The sequence below is a fragment of the Varanus komodoensis genome, unplaced genomic scaffold (genome assembly GCF_004798865.1).
Source record: "Varanus komodoensis strain SLA01 unplaced genomic scaffold, ASM479886v1 scaffold2, whole genome shotgun sequence".
NCBI lineage: Eukaryota > Metazoa > Chordata > Lepidosauria > Squamata > Varanidae > Varanus > Varanus komodoensis.
The window spans coordinates 17,168,679-17,187,971 of record NW_025335568.1 but is presented as its reverse complement, the minus strand read 5'-3'; the positions used below and the strand labels follow the sequence as shown (position 1 = coordinate 17,187,971).

The 19,293-nt window shown below is 41.9% G+C and overlaps 1 protein-coding gene across 2 annotated transcripts in view; it reads right to left on the bottom strand.

Annotated features, from left to right (window-relative positions):
- Window positions 1–19,293, bottom strand: part of BMPR1B (bone morphogenetic protein receptor type 1B) — a 228,063-nt gene that overhangs the window by 20,027 nt on the left and 188,743 nt on the right. For both annotated transcript variants that reach the window (XM_044429418.1, XM_044429419.1), the window contains 3 exons: window positions 15,303–15,462; window positions 4,799–4,901; window positions 3,513–3,615 (listed from right to left, as the gene is read on the bottom strand). In XM_044429418.1, coding sequence (XP_044285353.1) covers window positions 3,513–3,615; window positions 4,799–4,901; window positions 15,303–15,462 — 366 coding nt within the window. The remainder of the gene's footprint in view (window positions 1–3,512; window positions 3,616–4,798; window positions 4,902–15,302; window positions 15,463–19,293) is intronic.

The window sequence follows — 19,293 nt, the reverse complement described above, 5'->3', positions numbered from 1 at the left end:
CTAAAATCATAAGAACGAAGCATAGCAATCATATAAATTATCAACAGCAGAAACTCTGAGGCTGTAATGACCCTACTGCTTCCTAACAGGACAATTCCCACCACCGTGCATCCTGCCTCCCCAGTTCGCCACCACCACTAATGTGGGTAAGACTCTGCAGTAGTTTAGGATCTCTACTACAAGTGTGAATTTCTGCATTTGCACTATGTAAATGCATCTGGTTGTCTCAGATTGGGACAAACTCTATGACATCCTAGAAGAAGATAAGGAGGAGCAGGCCGTAAACTGGGAGAACTCTATTCTTATTGATCCTGCCTGGAAAAGGGCTATTGTATTTCAAGTTTACGACAGTGATGTGACAGGGGATTCCTTGGGGATTCTTCACTTTCTATAATGCACTTCTATTTCCAAGCCCAGGTTTCTCCTTCTATTTTGGCCCCTGAACATTTCCATCCAGCTTACTTCTCATGTGAGAGACAAACTCACAGGGTTATCTCCTCTTTGCATCGGGTTCATTGTTTTAACCTAACACTGCCTACTACTAGCACATTAGTGGCATAAACATTCAAGACACTGCTGTTGTGCTTGAAATCCCTTTTGTAAGGGAACACTGGCAATGGGGAAAACACTACAGTGCTGCTTTCTCACTAGGCCAGCAGATCAGCCATCGCTCCAGCTGAGGGGGACTGGAAAGTGAGAATCCACCTGGGAGATTACTTGTCCCCATGAAGGAAAAGGCTGCTACTCAGGTCACAACAGATGGGGAACAAATGCTCTACATCACTGTAAATCAGACATACAGATCTGTTAATTGTTCTCTCCAAAACACCTCACATATAATATTAAATATGTTGCAGACTATTTGCCTTCAAAATGAAGGCATTATAAGAAAAAGTCATCACACTACTTAGATTGCATTGTTCCTGCCAGCAATGTGTGACCAGCGTCATAGATCATAAGTCCATAAGACACAGAAAGCAGCAGACTTGGGCTTCCTTTGATTTCCAAAAACAGGCAAAATGTTATTCGACTCAGTTCTGCTCTTGAGTATATTAGGATGCACAACATCCAGGACACTGCTATCTGTGAAAAACTGGCAGTTTTCAATTAAAACATCATTAGTGTCGAATACATGAAGAATGTAACCATGTATGAAAATTTTCAAAAACAGTTTGCATGTGTGAGACTTGGGAAACATTAGTGCCTATTTTCAGTTTTACAACCGAAAGCACAGAGGTTGTTCTCCACCAGGAAATTACGCGCATTCACCTCCAACATGAGTAAGAGTTGCACAAGAGGGGTCTACCATGTATGGCTTCTAGTCATTTCAACAGGATTTTCACCAAATTTTGGTGCATTGTGGGCAACGACAGCTTCTCTAAAATTGTTAGGAATGGCAATTTGCAGTGATGCACCGAGGACAAGATGTGGACCTCATCCAGAGATACTTAAGCATGGTTTATAAATAAGTGGAACAAATGAAAACATTAAATTTGCACCTGACTGAGGGGAAGTATATACATGCCAAACACACACAGAGGCAGAGATATTTTCCATTAGCATTTCTATTCATGCTAAGCACAGCTATGGAAAACAGTAGGGTACATGAGAAGAAAAGGACTGAATACCCTGGCACATCCCCTTCAATTTTCCTTGAATATGTTAGCAGTGCAAAATAAAGACTGAGTGTATTATTAATGCTCCTTCTTAGCCTTTGGAAGAATGACAGGAGCTAATATTATTCAGCAATAGACAGACAAGCATTCAGTATTTAAGAAGTCATGTAATTTCCGAGGACCACGGATGAGTGTCACTGTTGCTTTCCGTAAAGGGGAAAGGAATTGTTCATGAAGCTAACGAACTTAGGAAAGAATTCTAAAATAACCTGCTACTCCCTGGTAGCATTTCAAAATGGTTTTGTGAAGCATTGTGTTTCACATGCCAGTTTGTTAGAGTGCATGTATTAATTGCCATTCAGTGGATTAATAATGCACAATTAAGACGGGGGACAAATTAAAGGGCAGAAGAGAAGGCACACACCAATATTCACAACCCTTCTGGCACAGTCCTAGGCAACAGTCAATTTCAGCATGATGCTTCTTTGAGCAAAAGCGCAACTAAAGTCTGCTCAAGTTAGTGTAGAAAAGGCATATTCCCCTCCAAGTTTGCAATGCATGGGAAACGCAGAATCTTCTAGCTGTTAGTGGCCCATTTTCTGCTTCTTCCACAGGGTTGAGGGTGTTCAGGTTTAACTGCAGGCAGAGCGACTGTAAGCTGTTCACATATCAAACTCCATCCTTTCCCCAACCATCATTGCCCAGCTCATTCAATCTCCAACTATACAGGCGGGGAGCCAGACATGGTGGCACCAACACTTCTGCTTACGAGGGCGTTAAATCAGTAAAGACGGATTTCTCCTCTCATCTGCCTGCAGCCTGCCCTTTCATTGAGATTTCCAGTAATACTTTTTATTGTTTTAAAATAGAAATGTTATATTAGGTTCTGATTATTTTTCCTGCTTTCTTAATCAGCAGACTGCCTGAAAAGCACAGGGTCGTCTTGTTCTCATCAGGACCTTTTATTTTATTCACTGGTCAAGAAAGCTATTTGGAACTTCAAATGTAGCTGAACTCGTGTTGCATTTTTATTTTCATTCCTGAAAACTAAGGCTTTATCTGCCCTCGTCCTGCCTAGTTAGTTGTAACTCCTCATTCTGATATAACCTTGTCTATACGACTTTTTTCTTCCTTTCAAATTCTGAAAATGAACATTTTTCCTTTCCTGGCAAATTCTAGGCATGGAAAAGCACTTTCAGAGAACAGTATCTCAACTTTTGTGGGCATCACCCCTGTGCTTGGGTTAATTTGTACTTCATCCACCTCTGACCTACAGCTGGAAGACCTCTTTAGACCTTAAAGTCTCCTGAGATGCAACCCTGGGTCATAAGACTCCTGAATCAGAAGCAAAACATATTCTATTTCTGACATGTTGAGTGGAAGACTGTTGTGTTAGGAATGTGCCTTTCAATGCATAGTTTCCGAAGGAAAGGAAATGGTAAAAATGAGATTTTAATTTTCCACCTTTGTATCAGGGTTATCAGCTGTGGATCCTCCAATTTGTCTAGAGAAGAGCCAATATCATTATTGTTCTGAATTTGCATTATTTTATTATACCACATTTATACCCTATCTTTCTTCTTCTTGCAAAACTCGTCCTTTCAATTTTAAATGCATAACAACAGCCCTATGAGGTAGGTTAGGCTGAGAGCCCATGACCAGCTCAAAGTCACCCAGTGGGTTTCATGGCTGAGTGGGGACCGGAACCTGGACCTCCCGAGTCCCAGTCCAACATCCTCACTGTTTTATCCACAGAAAACTATTTCAGGTACGCTTAAAAAGCACTCTAGCTTATACGACAGTATCATCACTGGCACCATAAAATATTGTTGGCAGGACTTGTTTTTTCCCATGGTAGAGTGTAGACTGGAAACTACGGCCTGCCTCTTCTATTACCTTGTTCTTCCAGTGGTGGCAGAGTAGGGTGAAGATCTTTGTTACAGAAATCTTGATCTGTGCAGCAGGCAATTAATCTTCTTGGTTGAGACAATGGAGTGTCCTGCAATAGGTATGCTTATAAGTAGCTTGGTCTCAAGCAGCAAAGCTACAGACATCCAAACTGCATTAGAAATGTTGACAGCTCTCAGGGGTGGGAAAAGCATATGCATACAAAAAGGACAAAGTGTTTTTATAGGGAAAAGGCCAGCCCAAGACATTTTGCCCCCATCCTAAAAGCCAGCTAGACAGCAGTTAGATCTTTAGCTCTGGCAACTGGACAGCATCCTTAATGGCACTTAAAAACAGTGAGCTAGTTCAAGGGGTGCCCTGGAGGCTGATGGCACTCAGCTCTCCCCTCCAACATTGTGTTGGTACTCCCCTCCAAGCATCTCCCACCGGATGCAACCACTGCATTCAGCCTTGTATAAACAATGAAATTCAAGGTCCTCATTTTAATCTAGGTGTAATCTTACAGTTCACATTGCCCTCTTTCTTTTGTTCTTTCACCAGGCCTTTCTTGGGTGCGCAGGGGGAAAAAACCCCTCCGCTGACCTGCCATCAGCTCTAGCAGGCAGTACTAGAAGGACAGGGCAGCCTCCTTGGTAATGTGGAGACAGTGATGGCAGCAGGAAACTCTTGCACAGGGATCAGCATGTCTTGGGTATGAGGAGGAAAGCAGATGCGAACATCAAATATATTAAGCCCACTAGATTTCATTCTGATTTAACACATAAGGACTGCAATCCTAAGCATCTTACTAAGAAGGAAGCCTCCATGAGCACAGTGGGATTTTATTCTGGATTCAACCTGCAGAGAACAGTGCTGTTAATATCGCTGCTGAACCTGGGCTCTTGAGAGCAGATGGACACTTAGGTAATACAGACACATTATGAACCCATTATTAAAGCAGTGCATTTGTAAGCAAGTCCAGCGTTTGCAATGAAACTTCCTTCCAGGCTGGAAGGTTGCTAGGTTACTCTTGACTGTTCCTGCAGGCTGATCCAATAATTTACTTGTGACAGGCATCCTTTCCCAAATGCTACAATGATACAGGCTGTGCATCTGTCCACATGGCTGGGCCACTGGGAAAGGCTACAAAGAAATTCATAGCTTGGCCCTTACAGGAAGTGGAAGTGTCTTGTAGGAAGAGCACAGAACACTTTGTCTCTTTTCCTGACAAGAACTAGGCTGATGCTCAGAGAAAACAATGGAAAACACAAGCCCAGCCCAGAAAATATTCTTACCCGGCACTGGAAGTCAGAACCTTCTAATCCTATACAGCCTGTGGTGAAGGTCTGCCCGCCAGAATCTTCATCTTCTACCATGGCAAAACAATAGCCATCAGTACTGAATGGAAGAAAATGAGAAGCAGATATATTGAACCAGAAACTTCAATAGGTTTCCTGCATGTTGTCTGTCATGTGCAGATAATTTGGAAACTGTTAAATGAATGGCACAAAAAAATTATCTCAATGACAGGAATCACTGTATACCCTTCAAAGGAGAGCTTTGGCTGTTGGACAGTAGAGAAATTAAATAAATAAACCAATAAACAAAATTACTTGCATTCATCACTGACCCTTTCTTCCAAGAATGATAGCAAACGCTGAGGGAGGACAATGATCGTGCATCTCAAAGACGCCCATCCCAACGGATTTCAGATGAGGCAAAAGGCAGCAAATAACATATGTCCCAAAGCCCAGCATGAGCTGTGGTTATTTGATAGGAAGTTCTTTTTAAAAAATGTTATTTTTTTCTCACTTCTTATATCTCTCCCCCTGTCAAGGGTGTGTCAATCTTAGTGTCTCTTTCTTTCCTTCCTTGGAAGAACAAAGCAATAAATACTTTACAATATGCTGCCATTTTTGTTTGTAGGGCCCCTCCACTGCTGGAAGGTAGTTTCTGGGAACAGCATTCAGCCCTTGAGCTGAAAGAAGTTGTTTCCCTGCTGCACAGCAAGAATCCCAAGAGTGGAACCTTCAGTCTTTGTATCCTGCCCAGGCAATTTACCTCTTGTGATAAATTAACCATTTATGCAGAGCAAAGAAGCTGAAAATTTCTAATTCAAATGAGACAACTGTCCCTCCGGGTACCAACTATTATGCCTCCACTGCTCAAGCTCAGAAAAAGAATAAGCATTGCAAAAACAAGGCTAAAAGGCATCCGCTAGGATATACACTTTGTCAGTTTTTCTTATTTGGTACCTTTCATCCATATCGATGTGCAAGGACAACTGAGGAACACCACAACAAAACAAAAGATAGCAATTAACCTTTTGCAAAAGCAACATAATCAAATAATGGTTGCCAACAAAATCCTGACAACAAATTCCTCTAAGAGAATGAAGAATGTGAATGAACATTCACATTATCAGAGTAAATAGCAATAAAAGAGCAGAAAATGTTGCAAGTATCCAGTCAAGGTTAAACGCTTTTGAGCTACATTGATTTTAATGCAAATTGAATTATGGATGAGATTAATCTGTCCATCAAAAATTATGCTATTTTTCTCCCTTACCCTTCAAAGGAGACAGGTTGACTGTGAACCCCCCACTCTTGCTTTAGGATGCTGGGGGATCCTCTGATTTGGTGCTGGAAGAACCAGGAATGCATGTAAATTGATGAAGCCCGTCTATACATGGAAGTGCCACTCAGGTAGGGTTCTTCTTCTTTGAAAGGGCTGCAATACCCATTAAGCATGTTTGAGAGCGTGTTTCAAGGAAATGAGTGGTCTTACCTTCCAAGTAAATGACTGATCCCAACCTTCACAGATAAAGCAAGAGTGCTAACCTAAAAAGTGGCTGTTTTTTGCCTCTTTTATTCCTGTGCATAGAAGGCTTATCTCACTCTGTCTGGATAGGGGTTCATGGATTCAATTTTAAAAGACTATGATTATTAACTTCAATTTGCATTAGCAGTGCATTCAGATACTGGTAACTCTTGGATTTAAATGTGAATGGTAGTTCGGTAAAGATCTACCATCTGTTCTACAAGGAACCAAGGACCCCTTGCTGCACTGAGAGGACATTTTATCACTAGCAGTGCTGTCATGATGAATACTTGGACATCTGATCAGTATACCCTTAGGCTAAACATGTTTCAAAAAAACCCTCAAAACAGCAACACTGACTATTGTGTAACCACATTTTTCTTTTGTAGTAAAGGGTATGTTTTGTCGTTCTGTGAACAAGTCTCGGGTTCGCTCTCTTCCTCTAGTGTGACCATGAGGAGACTACAAGATTCCACTTCCATTTTCAACCAATGACACATCATTGTTCTCAACAAACCCAGACAAACTGTGGTTAGCCTTAAGTATAGTTTAGAGAAACATGTTTCCCTAAAACATAGTTAAGACAAATTAAAGTTCCACATTTGTTGACATAAAATACCACAGAACAGACTGTGGTTAGTTGAAAATCTCTCTGAAACTGCACACAGGAGGTAAGAGGGGTGTTATTAATTTTGTTATTTATTTCATTTGTATACTCTTGGGGTCCAGGGTGTGGATGGCAGGAAATAAGGCAGATGCGCCAAGACTCAGGCAACAGGACCCAAGGCAATACAGAGTCCAAAGTCCAATAGCAAGGTTCAACAGTAGGTTCAACTCAGTCACACAACCGGACAAAGTCAGCAACCAAGTGTACATAGTATAGCAGAGCAAGGACCTAGTCACAACAGGCAAAAGGTCAATGACCAACAAGATGAGAGTGCAAGCAGGAAGTACCCTAAGACAGGATAACCAGGCATAGCAACAAGGCAAGGAAGCAAGACAGGGCAAGGAAAGGCAGGACAAGGTGAGGCAAGGCAGAAACCGGGTCAGGCTGGAGGCAGGCACAGAAATGCACTACAGCACTCAGGAGATGTCTTCTGGAGGGAAGAGCCTGCTCTTCCCCCAGGACTCCCAGGTGGTGCTCATGAAGGCCCTGCAAGCTACAGGAGGGTCTCAGACTAAACTAGCAACCCCCAGGGTGGTTGTGGTGCTTGAGCAACAGATGGAGCCCTGGAGTTGCCCAGATCCTGACATATACTGCCCACTAGCTGAACTTGACTGGGTGGTTCAAAACAATTCATAAAGTGAGATACCAAAAATAAAAAGTGTAAAATCAACACGATTTGTACATGCAAACTTTTAAAATGTTATAACAGCTAAAGTGAAATTTTGGTAAATGCCCGAGAGAGGGAGGGAGGTCTTCACTCAGCACCAGAAAGATGACAGACTTGGCACCAGCCTGGCTTTGGTGGGCAAGACATTCCACAAACAGGGGCTTATTGTGTTGCCCGAGCTATACAGGACAGTAAGTCATAATGAAGTCCAAAGAGATTCCCTTGGCAAGAGCAGCAGAAAGTTTGCTGCACTAGCCAAGAGACTCCCAGGCAGCCACATTTCCCAGGCACCCCAAAGTACCAAAGGAGAACTTCGGGACAGCTGGGAAAGGCTTCTCACCCTCCCGTTAGCACTGGGTGTGTGTGTGTGGGGGGGGGAGTACTGCAAAATGTGGGGAAACCCCATGCAGGAAGGCAGGCCCGTCTCTTCAAATTATATGCCCTGCACCCTGTGAGTTGCCACTTCCCCAGGTGTGATGAAGTCACAGTAAACTGCATAACCAAGGCGATGATCATGGCTTCCTCCAAAGCAATCCAGGACCTGCTTGGAAGACAGGCTCATTGAGGAGAAAATGAGATCAGCCTGGGTCACAGGAGTACCCAAAAACCCAAGGATGCTGCCATAAAGGGGGCTCTCTCTATATATATCCTCACCTTTTTTTAAAAAAAGTTATAAATCGTAGTGAGCTACAGAGTTCCCATTTGCATCTACTCTGCGTCCAGGTGCACTGTGCTGAACTGCAACACTGCAGCCTTTTGCTCACTAACTTTTCAGCATTTTTTTCATTATTTTTTCAACTATTTTTTCTTTAGGGTAGGGAAGCCAAAAGCACCCTCTGCAGCTGAATCCTTGTCCTTTTGGGGGAAACTTCACGTGCCCCTCCACCACCCTCCCTTTCCAGGTATGGATTACACCGAGGCACTTAAAAAAATCTAGGTGAAGCCGGTGCTACATGGGTTGCGGTGGCTCAGGACACATCCTGGTGCCCCTGCAGTGTCCCCAAGAGGATGAAGGGAGAGGGACAGCAGGAGCCATTGGGCAACGAGGAGTTTTAACCACAGTGCATGGTTAACATCCCCAAGGAGTTGTGTTGTGAGACTGTCCAATAAGCTGCAATTAAGCGAGCCACTCCGGATTGTTTTGAACATGTGAACCCACTCTGTGTGCCTTATCTTGAGAAAATTCTGCCCTGTAATTTTCAACTCCAACTGGGGGGAAAAAAGCTAAAATATAAATAGGCACTTAAACCTCAACCCATTTTGCATTATGTTCTAAAACAGTACAAGCTTTTGGATGCAGTAATTAAAGCAGCGGTTTGGTGTGTCATGTTTCACTGGTAAGAATAACTTTTTGCAGCCAAACACCTGAAAAAATGCAGCTTGTAACGGAAATGCTGACAGACCATGTGGCAGAAGGTGCTGTTTTAATTAAAGATTACCTAGTCCAAGAAGGTGATCTTAGTGGAGACCTTTACTAAATGTCAAAAGAGAGGGATGTGAGCCAGCAGCTTTGCAGCTGTTTAAGCAGATGTCCTTGCTGGAGAGGGGCCCATTTTTTCATATAAGTCAAAACACCTTAACTAATAAACTAGGTTAAAGAACTGTTTTTCCTTTCCAGATATTAAAAAACCCCTCCAAAGGCCTTTCCCTTTACCAGCATAATTATCTTCCTGGCATGGATATTATATACACTAAACAGGGGGAATGCCTTTGTAGAGTGCTGGTCTACCGGTGAGTATAGCTAATCACTACACTGATTCAGGTAGGACAGAGATGGGGATCCTTTTTTCTATAAAGGATTGGTAACCTACAGGGGTTGTTACCTGTCACAGCAAAAAGTAGCTCTGCATGTATTATCTTAGAAACATAGAAACAGAGCGAGTCAGAAGGGGTCTTCTGGGTCATCCAGTCTGACCCCCGGCTCCAGCTGACTCCGCTCACGACATGCCCACCATGTGCATGTCCAGCCTATCTTTGAACACCCTCACCAATGGGGCCTCAACCACCTCCCGTGGAAGCCCATTCCATAGCCTTGGGGTCCTAACTGTCAGGAAGTACTTCCTGGCATCCAAACTGAACCATGGTTCCTTGAGCTTGGCTCCGTTGGAGCACATCCTGCCCTCCTCTGCAGGAGAAAATGGGTCTCTACCCACATCCGTGTGACACCCCTCACATACTGTAAGTCGCCAACATATCCCCTCTGAGTCTCCTCTTCTCCAGGCTGAAGAGACCCAGTTCCTTCAGTCTCGGCTCATATGGCTCTCTCTGCAATCCGGCCACCATCCTTGTGGCCCTACACTGCACTGACTCTAATCTTCCCTTCAACCAGTGTTAATTTTTCTAATCTCCTACTGAAGTCACCTAAGCTGGTGGCCAGCACATCTTCTAGAGGTGTATTCCATAGTTTAGCTGGACAGGAAGTGAAGAAGTACTTCCTTTTATCTGTCTGAATCTCCCACTGTGCAGCTTCCTCTGATGATCCCAGGCTCTGATATTACTTTTTCCACATTATGCATAATTTTACATGCCTCCTGCTCCATATGCAGCATAAAAGGGAGAGAACATTTCTTCCCCAAACCTGTGCCATCCAGGTATAACAAAGAGGCCCTATATACATTTTATGATTAGTAAGATTACTTTAAATTGGCTCTTATGGGTTCAGACTTCATGATTTTCATGGGTCAAGAACCTTTTACCATCTTAGGCACTTTTGACAGGAGCTTACAATTCCATTTATCCTAGCCAGCACAGTCAATGATTCATTGAGGGATCATGGGAGTTGTAGGACAAACGATCTGAAGGCCACAAGATGCCCACCGCAATTTCTAGTTTGCATGTTGCTGAACCACTATCTTGGAAACATGTAAATAAAATTAAACTGCAATGTAAATATTTTCTGGGGATTAGATCTAAACTTTTCAAATTGTACAGTGTTTATTCAGTCTGTAATAGGGCAATGCAGCTGCTAAATCCATGAAACCAAGTTAGAATGCTGTCCATGATACTCAGCCAAAGTCTTCAAGTACATTACTTTGAAGTCTACAAGAACCATGAGCATGCAAGAAAGCACACTGAGTCAAATGCCAGTTGCTTTGCCTGCAAAACAAACAAACAAAACAAAACCATGCATGACTTAATACAGAACAAGCTTGTATCTAGCTCGCATATGCATGAACAGGACAATGTTAACAACCAGATTCTGTTTTCCCTCCCAGACAAGCAAGAAAGTAATATTCCAAGTTCTTTCTCTAAACAGGGGAAGACAAACTCAGCTGACTAATCTTAAAAGCACCAAGTCTCCAGCTTGGTTTAACCAGATTTATACAAATGAAGTCTATGAGTGGAAAAGGTCCCCAGATAATCTGGATCTCCCGTGTGACTGTTATCTCCTATTCTAATGAACATCACACTATAAAAAACCCCTTATATGTCCATAATATAGGGTATGTAAGAGAAAGCAACAAGTATGATTGGACCAGGAATCTCTGGAATAGCAAGGAAGGGATAGGCAACTAGCACAGTGCAGAATACTGTGCAAAACAAAAACAAAAACAGGGCTGGATTTTAGTTTGGTTTTAATTCTGGAAACAAACAGGGTTAGTGCTTCACTTTTATTGTAACTATACTCCTGATCAAATACGATTATTTGTGCAATACAGTTTCGTGCTACTGTTATGGATGTATGATTGCCTGAAAAGTAATCTTAACAGGTACAGTGAGACATACAGGTGTTTTCAGTTTGTGCTAAAGCAGTGAGCTGATAATATTCTCATTTGCTTTGATTTACAAAGTCACAAGGATGCATTTCTGATTTTTAGGCTAATTGTTCCCTCTACTTTCTCTGATGCCTGGTCTCCCAGCTCTGACATTATCTTCACTGGTTTTCCCAGGAACGCTAGAAGCAGCTATCAATTAGTGGTGCAGCTGTTGGTTTGGTTTGGTTTTGTTTTGTTTTAAAAATAAATATGCTTCCAGGTTCAGTTTGTGGTGTCTCCAAGCCAAAGCATCTCAAATAGGATTGCTAGGAGAACTGCTGTTAATCGGGATAGACAGCACTCACTTGGGTATGTTGCAGTTTTAAAGATACACAATTTGATCCAAGGAATGTGGCCAACAAAAGACAAAGACTGCCAACCCTGCCATAAAAGCATACCTGTAGAACTATTCTGATATGTGATGAATGAAAAAAAATGTGGATTGCGCTCTAAAACAAGGGATACCATGGCTGGAATTGTATACATTTTAGTACTTTAAAAGGGAAGTGCTGTATGTCTTGACAATATCAAAGCTTTCTTAGAAGAAACAGTTCATAAAAGACTAGCAAATAAATGTCTATTTGGAACCTCCCAGGTGCAGAGCATTTTCAGAGATGTTTAAAGTTTCAAAAGGCAGAGGGCTAACATAACCTTTACAAGCCCAGGTTTAGGGAAACTTTTCAAACACTTTCACCTCTCACAGAGAAAGGTCCTTGTTCATCAATCAGTCCCCCAAACACCTGTGCACTCAGCCACCAACCCCTTCAGGTATGCTGACAGTATTTACATATCTTTTGTGGTGATATACGGTAACAAGGAAACCCAACACTATGGCCTTCAAAAGCTACCAGAGTCCAGACAATGGCCAAAATACACACATGAAACAAATCACATCACATTTTTCCTGAAATTCAAGGCACAAAGCAACCATTTGGGAGACCAAATTACTAGCCAGTCACTTCGTGGCACTTGGAGGGTAAAAAGGCAGGCACATTATGTGACCAAGTAAATATTTGCAGTTGGAGAACTGCTAATGTTTGCACTCTTTAGAGTATTCTTTACACTCCAGATGAAGTAGCACAAAAGGAAGAGTTTAAGGTCACTACCTGAATCTTACACAAGGGCTGGCAACTACTCAGAATAACACCGAAAGATTGATTTTAAAAAGGTGTTTTAAAAATGAGATGACAAAAGCAAGTTCAATCCACAAGAACATGGGTGCTCAGACTACGGCCCACGGGCCTCATACAGCCTGCCATGCCCATTTATCCGGCCTGCCTCAGAGGGTTTGGACATGCTGCACCCGCCACCGCCCACCTCGCCCCACGCACAGGGAGGTGGGGGCTTGCTTGCATGGAGACGGTCTTGGACATGCTCGGAGAGAACCACCTCCAAGTGAGTAAGCCCCTGCCCGCACTCCCACCGCTGCCCTGCAGCACGCCCCTGCCTCACCCGCGTGCCCCGCATCTGCCTCCCCTCCCTTCCCCTCCCGTGTCCTCGCTGGCCCAAGCACGCCACGCGCGCCACTGGCACCTTTCGACTAGCCCTCTGTTGAAAAAGTTTGAGGACCGCTGCACAAGAACATCCTGAATTTATCTGAATGGAGAGAATCTGATCACCCCCCGAATCATAAAGATTATGGAAGCAGAAATTCAAAATTGATTAATGCAATATATTCTTGGCATAACACTCCTGTCATTTATTTCACTAATTGTACTCATGCAATTAGCAGGTTTTATATGGCAATTGCAACAATTTTTGGAATAGACAAGGAAAAAAGGAAGAATCATTTAAAATATATAAAAAGCAATGTCTTTAGTAACAATATTGATGAAAACCGTACCTAAGGTACCCCCTGAAAATGTGGCTTTTAATCAAAAATGTTAACTCATTATGTTTGTGACTGAAAAGTAGGCATATGATTTATATATATATATATATATATATATATATATATATATATAAAATGACTCTATATATCTCTATATATGAATGAATCTTTAGATGTCAGTCCACAAGAGCTCCTTTCAATTTTCTTTAGATGAGTAAAAAACACAATTCACATACAAGTTCTGCATTTTTGCTCCAGGTGGGGAGTTTATCCTGCACCTATGGAGGGATGTGCATGGCTGATGTTTGCTTTTCAAACATCAGATGCACTGAGAAAACCCACATGAGACCCCAAGAAGCCCTGTATAAAGAAACAGAAATGGGTTTACGAAGGACCAGACTGTACTCTACTCAGTATGTCATCCTTATTGTACCCTAGAGAGGTGTACTCTCCTGAACTTGGAGACTTACACACATTGTATGAAAAAGCAGGAGGAGGGGCAATTGGGAGTTTTGCTCCCCCCTGCCTGCTCTGCATTAGAACAAGGTGGCTGGTTTTGGTGGTCGCGCTGGGGTGCTTCTGAAGAAGAGAGAAACCAGTTGCAGAAGACATAGAATGACGTGGCCTCAGCAGTGTCCTCCACTTACGCCCTCCAAAAATATCCCTTTATCGCTTCCCTGAGGCGACTTTCCCAGCCTCAAAGTGGCAACTGGGGGAGTTGTTCTGTCCTGGCTGTGAGCAGGGAAGTGGGGTTGGAGGGCAGATTTCGAGCTCTGAGGTTTCTGCCCTTAGATCTGAGAACCTGAAGTATTCTACATCCGTTGCCCAGATGGTGTCTAGGTGACACAGGATCACTCCCTTCCATGTATGACTTGGCACTGCCTAATTTATTTTTTAATTCTAAATAGCAGCTGAAAAAGGAATACAACACTAAGGATTGGGGCCACAGAACGGGGCGTTCCACCCTTTCCTCCTGTGTCATAGTCATACCAAAAATCTTTCTTCCTCCCCATGCTAATCCCCACAAGAGGGAAGGTATCATGGGCCATTCCAAATTAGGAGGGTAATCTTTGTTACTCTTAGAGACATGATTCAAGAGGAAAGCATTAACCCTGAGCACCACCTCCATGACTTCCCAGAACTGCTTTATAAAAACACCCATTACATGGTGCCAAACCATGACACCATAAGGACGTTTGATTTAGACTAAAGCAAGGGTGTGGAACATGCCACTTCCTCAGTGATGTTGGACTACAAAACCCATCATACCCAACCATTGGACATGCTGGAAAAAACTGATAGGAGCCTGAGTCCAACAGCATCTGGAGGGGCACCATTTCTGCCCTAAGGGGGAAGCACTAATTGCGTACTGGTACAGCTGTCAGTTCAACATCTAAAACATTTAAGGAAAGCACATGGAATGCTGGTACAAGAAATGCAGCTTAACCTCAGATTAAGAGGTCATGCAGCCTATCATCCTGTTTCCAGTGATGGCCAAACCAGGTTCCTTGGGGAAGCCCACAAGTGGGATATGGAAGCAACAGCTCTTCCCTGTTGTTTGTTCCCCAGCAACTTATGTTCGAAAGTATTATTTTCTATCATGGCTATGGAAGAAATTTATTCAGCTTCCATTTTTCTATGAGCTTGCCTACTTTTTAACTTTAAAATGAATATGCAAACCAAAGTTTGGTTCAGAATTTGCACTTCTCCAATAAAAACGGGTGCAACAATACAAATATATTTGCTTGTTAAAACAGCATGTTAGCCAGTACTATGTACAAAATGCATTTATTAGGAGAAACATTCACAAAAATGCAAAAAATACTTAAGAAAACTTAATTTTAAAAAACTTAGTATTTGGAGGGAACCGAACTTAGAAGAGTAAGAACCCAAAACTGATAGATTGGCCCACCCCTACCTTAGCTAATGGCCTTTCAAAGACCAATCCTTCATTAATTTATCTCATTTGCCTGCCAATTGGTCTTGGACAACCATCACACACTGTGGCAGCAGATGCCATGTATTACTTATGCACTGTGTGAAGAATTGCACCACTAACCTGCAGGTGTTGTTTTTTGAGTTTTCTGGACAGTAGTGGTGGCAGTGGCACAACAGCTTCTTCTGGGGAGGGGCAGCTGCTGTACTTCCACCATCTTCCTTCCGGGTTTCCATGTTCACTTTCCCAGAACTCCTCAGAGGCCTACTGTCTAGGACGTTTGCTGCACAAAAAATGGAACACAATAATAGTAAGTTGCTGGGCAGGGGTGCCAAGGCTTTTGTTTTTCTAAGCAAAAAAGTGGGATCACCCACAGCAGTTCCGTGAATGACTTGTGGAGCTTAAAAATCGCCTACATCTGATTAGGCAAGAATGGACTGCTAAACTGGAAAAGACTGGGTTTCTTCAGGGTCATTGATGTGCCACAGACAAATGCAGACTTATTACCCTGGTGGATTATGGAAAAAAATTGCAAGCTAGTTTTCTGACCGTGTTAGCACCATCTTTGAAATCTTATGTTCATGTATTCATTGAATAGTTCTGCACACACAGCTACAGGATCTAGCTTTTTAGTGACAATCTTCTCCCTGGTCTGTACTGAAATATTTTTGTGGTATCGAGGTCATGCTGTTATGCCCACAGAACAGCATTGTGGGAGCCACAAGATCTCCGTGGATCTGTCCATGAAGAAGGAACCTTCCAAGCTTCCTCACTGCAGTTGCAGAAAAGCTGACACAGTAGCAGCTACAATGGCAGTTCGAGTAAAAAGGTGCCTTCTAAGTGGTTGCTTTGGATATGCCAAACACAAAGCCTTCCCTTTTCTCCTGCATGACCCAGGACATCAGGGAAAGGGCATCAACCATGAGCATGCCGTAAAAACCAATGGAAAGGAAGATTCCAGGTGGGAAAGGGGTGTGAAGAAAAGGTAGCCCTGGGCAGCCCGAGCCTTGAGTTGGTAATGGGTACACTGCATGCTTTACCACCTGGGATTGTAGGATTGCACTCACCAAATTATTATTTATTAACTAATTATTTAATTTAATTAATCATTAAAGCTATTTATTAACAATAGCTCAGATCCTACTTCTTATTCTATCAACAGAAGGCACTTTTCATTTTCTTAGTTGCCTTTTTTCTTAAAAAGACCCAAAGTGACGGCACCAAATTATTAAAACTTAAAACAGCTTTAAAAATTCAATTTAAACACTAATACATTACATAAATACATCATAAACAAACACAGGAAGCACTTTTAAGGCAGAATCACCCACTTGTACATTGCTGGCTACTGGAGGAAATTTCATAAAGGACAAGGTCCATCAGTTTTGATAAACTGCAACCAGACACAATAAAAAGTTTGTCCTGAAGGGAAAGTTATCAGTGCCAGGGTGCAATTCAACATCCACATCCAAAGGAATATAACTTCTATCATACTTACATGAGAGTAAAACCAGCAGTTTATATAAAGAACTCAGCATCAAATATTTAGTATCTCAGTTTCCCTTATGTCAATTTGATATGTTCACCTATAGGTTAATATTCAGGCACTAAGCATTCTGACAGCATTTGACCAAATTTACATGTGGTATAGTCCTGTTTGGCTTCAGCTTATAGTTTGCATGCCTGAATGCTCACCTAACATGGAACATCATCCCATCAGTTTCTAGCATTCCATTTTCCTGCAAAACATGCTAGTTTTCCATGGCATGAAGGGAGACCATTAAGATGTGAAATATTTTTTATGCAGTCTTGGGACAGATCTGTATAATGTGATACTTCTGAACACATCATTCAGTTCTTTGCTGGGAACTTGTTCCCCCTCATAGGAGGCACTTGTTTGGGTTTCATGGTGGTGGTGGTAGAAATGTCTAAAGTTTGATATTATTTTAGACATTGAGTGCATAAAAGCTTCAGGCTAGAAGCAACAACTACAAATTTGGTTCTAAATTTTTATTTTCTTTTATAACATTTCTTTTAGAAAAGCACTCTCTCTCTGGATTATTTTTGCATCAGGATATTTTAAAATCCAGCCTACATAGAGCAACTTCACATCAACAGATGTTCACTTTCTGGGTTAGTGGAACACAGTCGTATAAAATTAAGCTCCCCTTTTCAGCAAACGGACTGGGGTTGTGATGGAGTTACATTGTTATTCATGGCCAGAGAATGAACTTTAAAAATGTTCTAGGCAGAGGTTTCAGACATTTGGCTCAAAGAGTAACAAAGTTAAATAAAATATTAATAGTTAAGAAGAATAAAAAAATACCAGGCTCTGTTTTCATCTACCATAACACTTTTGCAGTTATAACTAACTTTTCCCAACTTATGCTGCTGATAGTATAAACTAGCTCAATCTGTCTTCCTTACCGCACAAACACAGGAAATAATTTGGGACTCAATCCAGTGAAAGTTAGGACCTTTTAAATCCCATGGATTGAAGTAGAGTTTTAATGGAAAATTAAGGCCCATTAGTTTGAAAGATATTTAAATAGATCGTAAGTTTGCCTCAACCCTCACATTTTACGTTCTCTGTCCTGGCACTGTTGCATATTACCATACTTGCATGCTGAAAAGCTCAGTTTCAGCCTCCAAACTTTTTTTTTTTTTTTTTATCAAAGAGCATCAGAAAATACCTCCACTATAGAGCTGAATAGGCAAGAATGCAATCAACTGATTACATTGGAACAAGTCAAATTACATCCTAAAAATTACTGCTTTTATGGGAAAGGGAAGTATTAACTTTTTAAATACCCCATATTTTTCAGGAATCAAAAAGAAGAGCATCCCCGGGCTATTTTTGGCAACTAATCAGCAATAGAACAGCAGCACTAACGGAAGCGGCAATGAATTACTGTCTCAAACTACAGCTCCAATCTACTGGATAAAGCAACACAGAGTGGGACACTAAAACCAAAGTTCCACTGATAAGACTTTATTAGCCATTGTCATGTACTGAAGGAGGCATAGGCAAGCTACCCTTCCAGGATCCAAATAATGATTAAAGTGGAAAAGATCATATATAAGGATGCTATTCTACATGGAAGTATGGATTAGAAAGAGAGTGCCAAAAATTTATCAAAATTGCAATGAAATCCCAATTAAGTCAAGGATCTGTCATGCTGTTTTGGATAGGAAAATGTTAATACAAGGCAAGCTTTAGCAGGAATGTTGTTCCCCTAGAACACTTACATATAGAAGGTAAAACAGCCCAGCACAGTTGTGATTTAGCCGCAGTAGCATTACATCCGGAATCCTTATTCATCAGAATGTACAGGTGACAGAAAAACAGGAAGAATTCACTTATCAGATGACAGGGAACAAGACGGGTGAAGCACAGTGCATGAGTGCATAGCCTACCTGATATTGCTTTAAAACGCTGGAGGGATACACCAGAACAACATCCAACTGAATCAGAAAACTTTTGTAGTCACCAGCAAGTTGGAAATGCAAAGCAACAAAATATTCTTTTTTTATTAAGATGGCAAAAATTCACCTAATGGAGAACGTCTAAGATTGCCACAAGTACATTAAGGCAATTCATTAAATAATGCATTTTGTGGCTTGGAGATGCTTAGAAATCCATCTTCATCGTTAGAGGCACAAGTGTCTTGTGTCATGGAGCACCTTTCACCAGCTTAGGCAGGAATACCAGCTATAGTCCTTCCTGGATACAGACAGCCTGACGTCAGTAATCTAGCAACTACCTATTTAGATTACTGCAGCACACTGTAGGGCTGCCCTTGAAAGAAACTTCCATGAATTGAAAACAAAAATAGTGGATAAGGTGCTTACTGGAATTGGGTGTTACAATCATATTAGTCTAGTATTGTATCATTTTCACTGGCTCCCTATTGGTTTCCAAGCCCAGTTCAACCTCTTTTTACAGGTATTAACTCTTTCCTGCTGAGGATCAGTAGGTGGCTATTCACAGAATCACAGAATAGTAGAGTTGGAAGGGGCCATGAAGGCCATCGGGTCTAACCCCCTGCTGTTCATGAACAGATCTTTCCAGTAGTTTAGAAAACACTCCCCATCCAGGTCCACTTGGTGTGCT